This window comes from Diceros bicornis, chromosome 34, assembly GCF_020826845.1.
Source record: "Diceros bicornis minor isolate mBicDic1 chromosome 34, mDicBic1.mat.cur, whole genome shotgun sequence".
Taxonomy (NCBI): Eukaryota; Metazoa; Chordata; class Mammalia; order Perissodactyla; family Rhinocerotidae; genus Diceros; species Diceros bicornis.
The window spans coordinates 38092216-38103209 of NC_080773.1; the positions used below are offsets into that span (position 1 = coordinate 38092216).

The following is a 10994-nucleotide window of genomic DNA, read 5'->3' on the forward strand; positions in this document are numbered from 1 at the left end:
GCCACAGCCCCTCACACATTCCTCACCCCCACGCATCATACACAGTTTCGCCACCCTCACTCCCTCTGGCTGCACCCCCCACTAACCGCCACCACTACCCCACAAGCACCGGTCCGCAGTCCCCACGGCGCACGCGCCCGCCCAGACTACAACTCCCAGCGTGCCAGGGGATGCTCGGGGCGGCGGGGGTGGTGGAACGCGGCGCCTTCTGGGAATTGTAGTCCAGGTGGGCGGTCGCACAGGCCGTGGAACATGAGACGCGGGACATGCTGGGAGTTGTGGTCCCTGCGGGCCGGCGCGCCCAGTGGGCAGCGCGGTGCATCATGGGAGTTGTGGTGTCGATGAGCGGGTGCACCGGAGGGGTGGTCACTCCCGCACCTCGGCGTCCGCTTCCGGAAGTGTCAGCCCGCCCCTGGGGTGAGGTGGGTCTGGGTGGGGTCCCGCCGGGGTCGGGGCCGGAGAGGAGCACCGCAGGCCTCGAAGCCGCGAAGGTGCGGTGGCCCGAGCGAGATTTGCTGGACCGACCGCGCGTGGATCGACTGACGGACTGTGAGTGCGGGACCGACCGGTCTAGTGTGAGACGAACTGACAGACAGAGTGTGGGACCGACGGACAGACGAAGTGTAGAACTAACTCATCAAATGTGGACCAACTGACTGACCAGTTGTGTGTATGTGTCTGACAGACTTTATATCTGACTCATCTTGTGCGTTTCTGACTGACAGGTTGGGAGTGTGTGATCAAATGACCCGATCCAGTGTGCGACTGGCGGAGATGGTTGTTGTTTGACTGAGAATTTGTAGGTGGGTTGTGTGATATTGGGAGTGAGAGGGTGGGTAGGTGACTGCCTATGTGTGATTTCAGGTGTGATTGGGAGGCTCCGTGGATCTGACTGGGTGAGATGGTGACTGAATGATGATGAATGACTGTCGGAGTGATACCGTGTGATGGAGATGCTGTGAGGGCCTGTGTTTATTTGACTGACTATGGGTGACACTCAGAAAGTTTGTGTGCCTGGGTATATTTTGGGGTATGACTGACAGACCGTGCCTGAGATAGGGTGCGTATAACAACGTGATTGAGATTTTGTCAGAGGGACTGAAATTTGGGTCACTTGCAGAGAGTTCACCAGGCATGTGACAAAGCATTTGTGCTTTGCTGTGTGCTTATGGATATGTCCCCCAGCGCCTTCTGCAGGCTTAAGTCTGGCAGGGGGCTATGGAGGCATCAGATTGGGCGTTTACCACATGTTTGCTGTGTGCCAGGCCTGTACTGGACGCCCATTGTGGATCGCCTTGGGTAACCTCGCAGCAACGCTCTGAGGTAGGTGCTGTTATCAGGTCGATACAAGTAAGGAGTGAGAAATGAAAGGACCGCTCTCCTCAGTTGGTTGAGGAGTCATGGACGGGGGGACCTCGACCTGATGTGAGGTCAGCATGTTGGGAGTGGGCCTAGGTAGGTCCATGTATGTATTTTTCGGAGACTATCATCAGGGATTTTCCAGAATAGGGGCTCCAGGGGTGCAAAAGGGAGCTTGGAATCTGTCGCTGCATTTATTGTCATCCCTGCCACCCCTGCTCCCCCTCCCCTGTACAATGCCTCCCCGCATCTGTGGATGACCATGCTCAGCCTTTCCTGGTCCCTCCGTTTGCTCAGCACCTGTTTACTGTGCACTTGCTGTAGGCCGGGCCCCAGGCACTGTGGCTCTGGCGTGCCCAGTCCCTCTGGGGAAACATGGTTACAGCACAGAGCTGGGGCAAGAGAGACCAAGGGCACTCAGAAGGATACTTAGCCCGCTCCCAGGTGCTGGGACGGCTCTTGGAGAAGATGGCCACTACAGTGGGGCCTGGCAGACCAGGAGAAATTAGTCAGATGCAGAGAGGGATTTTAGGACAAGAGAATAACAGGGACAGAGGCTGAGAGGAATGGGGATAATGGCATGGGCAAGGTGACAAGAGGTCGAAGTGAGCTTTACAGCGGAGTTAGGAGCTAGAACACAGCTTCGCTGCAAGTTGCTGTCTTGTTTTACTAACTTTCACTTCTCCCTGTGCCCAAGTCCAACGCTTATTATCTGTCTTTTTGATTATAGCCATCCTAGCAGGTGGAAAGTGGTGTCTCACTGTGGTTTTGATTGGCATTTCTCTAGTACCTAAAGATGTTGAGCATCTTTCCATGTGCTTATTGGCCATTTAAATACCTTCTTTGGAGAAATGTGTATTCAAATCCTTTGCCATTCTTCAATTGGGTTGTGTTTTTATTATTGGAGTTGTTCTAGATACAGGTCCCTTATCAGATATATGATTTGCTAATATTTTCTCCCATTCTGTGGGTTGCCTTTTCACTTTCTTGAGAGTGTCCTTCAAATCACAAGTTTTAAATTTTGATGATGTCCAGTTTATCTGTTTTATCCTTTGTTACTTATCTAAGAAGACTTCGCATTATTTTTAAGTGTGTGTGGAACATTGACCAAAATTAACCATACATTGGCTCACAAACAAAGTCTCAGCAAATTTCAAAGGATTGAAATTGACCAAAGCACATTTTCTGAGCACAACAGACTTAATCTGGAAATCAGTAATAAAAAGACACTTAGAAAACCCCAAATTGTTTGGAAATGAAGCAGCAGAGTTCTAAATAACCCATGCGTCAGGAAGAAACCACAACAGAAATTATAGAATATTTTGAACTAAATAATAATAAAGATGCAACATTGCACTTGTGAATGTGCAGCTAAAGCTATGTTGAGGGAAATTTTTACCCTTAAATATATGTATTAGAAAAGAAGAAAAGCTGAAAGTCAATTATCTAAGTACCCATCTCAAAAGCTACAAAATAATTAGCAAATAAAGTGAGGGGTTGATCATGCCACTCCCTGGGGAGTGTGTGAGAGGGGAGAGAGAGCTAGCTCTGTGGGAGGAGTGCCCCTCACGCCGACTGGCCACAAGGTCAGACCGCCTGGGTTTGCAGCTCAGCAACCGCCCATCCCTTCACTATCTGGGGAATTTGGGGCACATCTCCTCTGTCGTGTCTGTTTTCATATCCATAAAATGGAAAGAAAGTTCCCACCTCCTGAGTTTGTTGTGAATTTTATTTTATTTTATTTTTAAATTTTTTAAAATAATTTTATTTATTTTTCCCCCAAAGCCCCAGTAGATAGTTGTATGTCACAGTTGCACATCCTTCTAGTTGCTGTATGTGGGACGCGGCCTCAGCATGGCCAGAGAAGCGGTGCGTCAGTGTGCGCCCGGGATCTGAACCCGGGCCGCCAGCAGCAGAGCGCGCGCACTTAACCACTAAGCCACGGGGCCGGCCCTGTTGTGAATTTTAAATGAGTTACTATATGCGAGCATTTAGAGCAGTGCCATCCTGATTACTTTGATCACCCATGTCTGTGTGAGAGGGAGGCACGTCTCACAGGCCCCAAGCCCACATCTGCCCTGCTCTGCAGGCGTAAGGGAGGGCCCCAAGTTCCACATGATGATGAAGTTCTGACCTTCCTGCAGACCCAGTTCCCAGGCTCCAGCCATCTCGTGTCTCACTGGAGCGCTGCTGCCTGATGGCCGTCCCCAAGAGCCCCCTGAGCCTGGTGCCCTGGGAACAGGATGGCTTCCTACGAGTGAAGGTGGAGGATGAGGAGGCCAGCCTCTCCCAGGGCCAGGAACCTAGCCTTGGCCACACTGCCCACCCCGAGGCTGCACGCCTGCGCTTCCGGCGCTTCTGCTATGAGGAGGCATCCAACCCACATGAGGCCCTGGCCCAGCTCCGCAAACTGTGCCGCCAGTGGCTGCAGCCTGAGGCGCACTCAAAGGAGCAGATGCTGGAGCTGCTGGTGCTGGAGCAGTTCCTGGGCGCCCTGCCCCCCAAGATTCAGTCCTGGGTGGGGGCCCAGTGCCCCAAGAGCGGCGAGGAGGCTGCTGTGCTGGTGGAGGATCTGACTCAGACACTGGACAAGAGAGGTGAGGGAGAGCGTCGGGCAGGTGTTCCCAGCACACTGGGGCAGGGTCTGGACTGGAACAGGGCAGTGCGGGGTTTGAGTTTGGGGTCGCCCACACCCTGTTCTCACGTTTGTACCTCACCCAAACTCTCACACGCTGTGCCTAGCAGGTCTGTTCTGACTGCTAAAGACAAAAAGCCCAGCTCAAACCCACTGAAGCAAAGTAGGGAGGCTTCACGACTATATCCAGAAGCTCGGTTGACGGCATCAGGACTCTGTGATCAGGGAAGTTGGGCTTTCCTACGTTAGCTTCCTTCTTAAGTAGCTTCTCTCTGCAAGGGAGACAAAGTGGCCCAGCAGTGCCAGGCTTATGTCTTACAACGTAGAAACACCAGGGGGAGAACAGCAGAAGGTCCCCGGGCTGAGCCCCCCTCAACCTGCCCAGTCTTGTGCTTGTCTTTGGCTGCCCAGATCCCAGGGACTGACATGAGCAAGGGCAGTTCCCCAAAGGAAAACAAAGCTGCTGGAACCAGATGAGGGGGCCAGATGCCTGAGGTGGGGTAGGGACAGAGACGCCAGGTGTCCCCATGCACCCCCTCTGAGCCCTCCCCGTGCTGGCTTTCAGGATCTGGGTGGGTCAGACCTGCCTCAGGCCGGAGACCCACACAGATGTCCCACATAGACTGTAAGACCCACATGGATGTCCTAGCCCCAGGAGGTCCCGTGGGTCGCGGAGAAGATGCTGGGACAGTCCAGAGCAGGAGTGAAGGCTCCTCCTGGAAAGGCCCAGCCCGGCCCAGCCTGATGGTAGTAGGTGGTGGGGTGGGTGTGCCAGGCTCCAGGGAGAGTGGGTGAGAGGAACATGGAGTTTGGACACAGAAGAATCCCTCGAGGCTTGGGAGATCCAGCCACTGCTCCGCCTCCTCCTGGCTGTGTGACTCTGTCCCACAGTTTCCCTGTCAGTAATGGGGACTGTAGTGCAATACGTACCCCAGTGTCACGGAGGGGTATAAAGGAGGCAGCACCTGTGCAGCAGGTGAGACGGTGCCTGGCACAGAGTGACATGCGGTAACGGTAGCTGTTAGGACAAGTTGTCCAGCTCCTTGAGAAACAGACCTTTCTAGAAGAGGTTGGTCAGGTGGCCTCCCTTGGCCCCATCAGCTATGCCCATGCAGATGTCGCAGGGTCAGGGTGGGGAGGGAGAGAGTGGTCCCATCCTCCTGCAGGGTCAACAAAGTCTTCAGAGAAAAGGCAAAACCATGCTGAAATGACGAGAAAGAGCCAGCGGTCCAGGCAGAGGGAAAGGTGGGGCCAAGGCCCGGTGGTGTGATATGGACTGGTGCATTCTGGGAAGAGCAGGTAGTGGGATGTTTCTAGATAGAGGAAGAAATAGAGGAAGAAAAGGAGAGGCAGGACCTAGCATGGGGCTGGGGAGTTTGGGAGTGAGGGGAGGACAGTGGGCCTAGAGGAGGAGGAGCAGATGCTAGAGCTGAAATCCCAATGTGGCCATCAGCTAACTGTATGATCTTGTACAGGTTACTCAACCTCTCTGAGCTAATCATGTGATCTTGTACCAGTTACCCAAGACCCTCCCTCAGCTGGGCCTCAGCCCCCTTGTCTGAAGTGCAGTCGTGGCCCTACCTTCTTCTGAGAGCAGAGTGAAGCTGAAATGAGGCAATGGAAGTTACCCGCTGCGCTTGGAGCCGAGCACATAACAGGAGCCTGATAATGGCCAGCAGCCCAGTATAGTATCCCTCTCTTACAGATGAGGAAACTGAGGCCCAGAGGAGGGCAAGACTGCCCAGGGCCCTGGAGCTGGGGCCGCACTGAGGGCTCGGGCAGCAGTCACTCCACCCCTCCCCCTCCTTCCAGACTCTGTCCCATGAACCATGCCAAGTGAGGGTCCTCGGTGCCCTGGACACCATCAAGGGGAGGTCGGGCGGGCAGGCCCTCACCTCGTACAAGCCCAGGCTCCGGTTGCCGAGCCAGCTCTGCCTTCACAGCCTTCTGGGGGCTCGGGCAGGCCAGGTGGGCGCGTCACCCACTCGCCACAGCAGCAGGTGTCTACTTGGGGTTCAAGGTAGTGTCTATTGTGGAAAATTTCACAACGCCGGCCTCCGGGGTTGATTCCCTCATTCAGCCGGTACTTACTGAGCACATGCCAAGCCGTCAGGCCCAGAGGGCAGGCTGCTCGCCGCGTGCGGGATGGAGCCCCCCCTCAACCCGCCTCGACCTCTCTTGACCCTCACCCCCTCCCTCGATCCCTTGCATCCTCTCTTGATCTCTCTCTCTTGCAGATCAGTTCAACCTCAGGGTTTTCCTTCTGACACTTGAGCCAAAATCAGGAGCCTTGAAGAATGGAGAGTTTGGGGGGTGGGGATCGGAAACTGTGATGCAGTTTTTGATGCTGTGGGAGGACAACCCTGTGCCCTTTTGCTGTCTAAGACACCAGACGAGAAACTTTCCTTTGGAAATGGGGCGAGGTGTCAGCAGTGGCCCAGGTCTCCCCTTGCAGAGCGAGGCCTGGCCCCTGCAGAGTGGGGGAGGCCTGGGGTGAAAAGAAGGCTGACGCTGTCGTTCGGATCGTTTCAGGATGGGAGCCGGGAGCTGAGCTCTCCGAGGCCAGCTGTAAGCAGAGCGATTCCGAAGAGTCAGAGCCATCAGACGAGGCCACTGAAGCCCTCGCGGGCGGTGACTCCCCGGGACCCGCCTTTGGCGATGCCTGTGAAGCCGAGGGCAACTCAGAGAGGCGGGTGGGACTCTCAGGGGAGGTCTGGACAAAGTCCGTTGCCCGTGAGATGGATTTCAGGGAAACTTCAGGGCCTCACAAGGACACCTCCACAGAGCAGCCCGGCTGTGAATCTGGTACCTTGGGGAATAGTCCCGGTGTGTGGCCAGACTTCACCTTGCAAGAGAAGACTCTTTCAGAAGAGAAATTCGATCCATTGGATGGCTATGGGACAGAGCCTCCGTGCAAGGACTCAGGGAGGAAGTCCTCCAAGTGTGGCGGATGTGGGAAACTGTTCCGGAGCCCCTCGGCCCTTGAGGCACACCGGAAGAGCCATTTTCGGAAGACGCCCTACACCTGCAGTGAGTGTGGGAAAGCCTTCAGCCGGAGCACCCACCTGGCCCAGCACCAGGTCATCCACACGGGGGCAAAGCCCCACGAGTGTAAGGAGTGTGGGAGGGCCTTCAGCCGGGTCACCCACCTGACCCAGCACCAGAGGATCCACACCGGGGAGAAGCCCTACAAGTGCGGGGAATGTGGCAAAACCTTCAGCCGCAGCACCCACCTCACCCAGCACCAGCGGGTGCACACGGGGGAACGGCCCTATGAGTGTGACGAGTGCGGCAAGGCCTTCAGCCAGAGCACCCACCTGACCCAGCACCAGCGCATCCACACCGGGGAGAAGCCCTACAAGTGCGCCGCCTGTGGGCGAGCCTTCAGCGACTGCTCTGCCCTAATCCGCCATCAGAGAATCCACTCCGGAGAGAAGCCCTATCAATGTAAGGCCTGTCCGAAGGCCTTTGCACAGAGTTCCTCCCTCATTGAGCACCAGAGGACCCACACGGGCGAGAAGCCCTACAAGTGCCGCGACTGTGGGAAGGCCTTCAGCCGCAGCTCCGCCCTCATGGTCCACCTGAGGATCCACATCATGGTGCTGCAGTGACCAGAGAGAGCCCTCGGGACACGGCACAGCCTCCCATCAAGGCTCAACCTGAGAGGAGCCCTGAGTTCCGGAAGAGCCCAGAGTAATGGGGTGGGTGATCGATGAGTCCCCCCAAATGATAAGGTGCTTGAGGGCAGACTCTGGGTCTGTCTGGGAACAACTCTGCCTTTAGGGACCCGGATGGAGGCCTCAGAGCTGGGGCGATCAGGGTGAAGTTTCTCTCAGGACTCGGTGGTCCCAAGATGCTCTGGGCAGAGGTGCTCCAACTTCACATCCCCATGTGGCTGCTCTTCTTGCCAGTTCCTTTCCTGCTCAGCCCGGGAGGGCCGCCTGCCCACACCTGCCTCTGTGCCTTCACACCTGCCTTTCACCCCACCTGTTCATGTCTAACTCCAAGGCCGACTTGTGAGGCTGCCTCTTCCATGAGGCCTTCTCCGGACCCGCGGTCTCTCACATTTTCCCTGTCTCAGTCGAGGGCGTGGCTTGACACTTGCAGGGCACCTGTTTCTCCCTCCCGCCTCCTTCCACATCCCACAGGTCATCAGCCCTGTTGGTTTTACCTAAAACTCACCTCTAGTCCATCTTCTCCACCATCATCACCTCATGTGAGCCCTCGTCGCCTTTCATCTGGATTCCCGCCCGGGTCTCCTCCTGACCCCTTTCTGCCTTCATTCTCCACCCCCTACCCTCCGTTGTTTCATTCTCCACACCGGCCTCCAGGGGGCTCTTTCGACAACCCAAATCTGATTGTGTCACTCTATGCTGGAAAGCTCTCCAATGCGTCACCTTCCACAGCAGAGCTTCCTGAGTGGGTTACACGTCTGCCAAGATCTAAGGTGCTTTGGGCCCCAAGCAGCCTCTCCAGTGATCCTCGTATGTGCATATGAATATTGTCATTTTTCTGGGTGTGCAATGATGTGAACATGGTCTCAAAGTACTGCCCTATGGGATATTCACCTACCGTTCATGCTCGCTCGTGACCCAGCACCTGGCCTCATCTCCCTCCGCGGTCCCACCTTCCCTTCACCAGCCACGTGGAACTACATCTGATTCCTGAAGAAGCCATACTGTTTCCCGCCTACGTGCCTTCGTACCTGTGCCTGGAACCCGCCTCTCTGCTTTCCTCCAAGATGTTTCAAATCTCCTTCCCAACAAAGCATGCTCACCTCCTCGAGCCGACGTCAGCCTGCCCTGCCTGCTCCAGAGCCTCCTCCTTACCTCGCTCACACCTCTTGCCATGTTGGGTTTACTCCCTGTAGAGCTCGCAGTCTGCTTCCCAAGGACACTGAGCTTCCACAAGCAGGGCCATGTCTTATTCTCAGCATCCACAGCACACAGGACACAGGAGGCCCTGATCCATGTCTGTTGGATGAATGTGCTGTGGTGCCTTCCCGGAGGCAGCTGCCATGCTCGGCCCTGCACTGTCTCCCTGCAGCTGTGGGCCCTGCGGGGCGGGGGCAGTCTGATTTCCTCAGGGCCCAGTACTCAGAGAAGCCTGACATGCAGTGGCCTCAATAAAATGCTACTGTATTGAGTCTGCCCTTTGTGGCCCCAGAGCCCCCTGATGCCGTGGGCTCGGTGATGCCAGCGTCCTGTCAGTGTGCCCCCTGGCCTTCTGTCACAGTTCTGTACCCCTGGCCTGCTTTCAGGGTCCACGTCTGTAACCGGAGGTCACAGCCTCTGTTCCTAACCATCAGGGCGTCAGTCTTCTTTCTCTATTTCTCTGACGATCCCATTGTGTGTGAACCAGCTGACCCGACACACCATCCCTCCCGGTTCCTCCTGTGTCTCAGACTCGTTTCCTCTCTGTCTCCAGTAAACACTGACACCAAGACTGACCGAGGAGTGAGGTTCAGAACAGGAAGGTTGAGACCCAGGGAGACAGAGGTCTTGTGTCTGGGTCTCTGAGGGTCCCAGACACACCCGGACGCAGGCCGACTGACTGCCACACACAGTGCGGCCAAGGGTGAGACTGAGCGAAAGTCGACTGACAGGGACAAACAGTGACGAGAGAGACACGTTCGCAGTGAGGTGATCGCATGGGCCTCTGACAGGCTATGGGGAGCGGAGAAGACGTGGGCCCGACATCAGGCTGCAGAGCCCACTCCTCCCGGCACTGCTTCTAGGACCCTGGATAAGTGACTTCCCCGAACCTCAGTGACTGCTCATCTGGGAAGCAGAATATTAAGACCTGCCTTGTGCAGCACCTGACCAGGGCCTGGCCACTGGCGCCGACCTGTAGCGTCCACCTCCACCTCTCTCTGCCCTCGCTCTCCCCGCCTCTGTCACTGAGGAGCGGACTCTCCCTCCCCCAGCACTCTGAGCATCTCCAGCACCCGTTTTTTCATGAAATACATGTCTGCCCATGTCTGTCTAAAGGGGGAGGTAGTCAGGGGAAAAAAGGAATCTTTATTAAGGGCCTACGTGTGTTGGCCAGTCTGCCAAATAATTTATATACATCATCTCCTTAATCCTCACACAACACTGAGGGCAGGACAACCATCCCATTTTACAGAGGAGAGGACGAGAGGTTGGAGGGCGTAGGTGACCAGCCCGGTTTACACCGCCAGGCCTGGAAGCACGGATGTGAGAGCACATCCAAACACGTCAGCAATTTCAAAGCACTGGTGTACTCACAAACCAGGTAAGACAAATACTAACAGACGGAATTTCTTTCACATCCAGGCGTATGTTCTTTGGGAGAAACACACCTCTTCTCCTCTAAATGGAAAAGCTGAAGGTGAAGGAAGAGGAGAGGATGTCCAAGGCAGGCCCGAGGCTGACAGAAGCCAATGGAGGTACATTAACTTCAGACAAAATGGAGGTTAACGCAGAAAAGCATTACTAAGGTCAGAGAATCATTCTATTTTTATAAAAGGGACAATGTATTAGGAAGATGTAATAGTTTTAAACCAGACAGGTCATAAGAGCCTTACTATGGGACAGAATCACAGTGAGAAACTGATGGAACCATAAGTGTGGTTGGAAATGCTGCCACATTCTTTGTGATGACAGCAGAAAGAATATTTGAGGAAATAATGCCTGGAAATTATCCAAATTTACCAACAGGTATAAACTTACAGGTTTGGAAAGCTCAGTGAACCCAAACAGCATAATCTCATAGAAATCCATGCCCAGACATATCATAGCCGAACTGCTGAAAACTAAAAACAAATTAAAAAATTTTGAAAACAGCATGAGAAAAACTACCCATCACATACAGATTGATACAAAAGATCATGGGTTTCTCATCAGAAATCATTAAGGCCAGAAAGCAGAGAAACAACATTTTTAAAGTGCTGAAAAAGGGGCTGTCAATCCAGAATTCTATATCCAACGAAAATACACTTGAAGAATGAAAGCAAAATCGAAACATTCTCAAAGCAAAA

At 54.6% G+C, this 10994-nt stretch overlaps 1 protein-coding gene across 1 annotated transcript; it reads left to right on the plus strand.

Moving 5' to 3' along the window:
• The first annotated feature begins 373 nt into the window (after positions 1 to 373).
• On the plus strand, positions 374 to 9144 carry LOC131397559 (zinc finger and SCAN domain-containing protein 22-like). The gene is made up of 4 exons (XM_058530659.1): positions 374 to 549; positions 1266 to 1323; positions 3504 to 3956; positions 6527 to 9144. The coding sequence occupies exons 3-4, from the start codon at positions 3557 to 3559 to the stop codon at positions 7603 to 7605; spliced, it is 1479 nt and encodes a 492-aa protein (XP_058386642.1). The 5' UTR covers positions 374 to 549; positions 1266 to 1323; positions 3504 to 3556; the 3' UTR covers positions 7606 to 9144.
• Positions 9145 to 10994: the final 1850 nt, after the last annotated feature.

Bases quoted from the DNA above. Each gene is read 5' to 3' on its own strand.
- LOC131397559 (XM_058530659.1), top strand. From the start codon at position 3,557: ATGGCCGTCCCCAAGAGCCCCCTGAGCCTGGTGCCCTGGGAACAGGAT. The intron at 3,957-6,526 runs GTGAGGGAGAGC...GGATCGTTTCAG, and splicing joins TCAGACACTGGACAAGAGAG to GATGGGAGCCGGGAGCTGAG.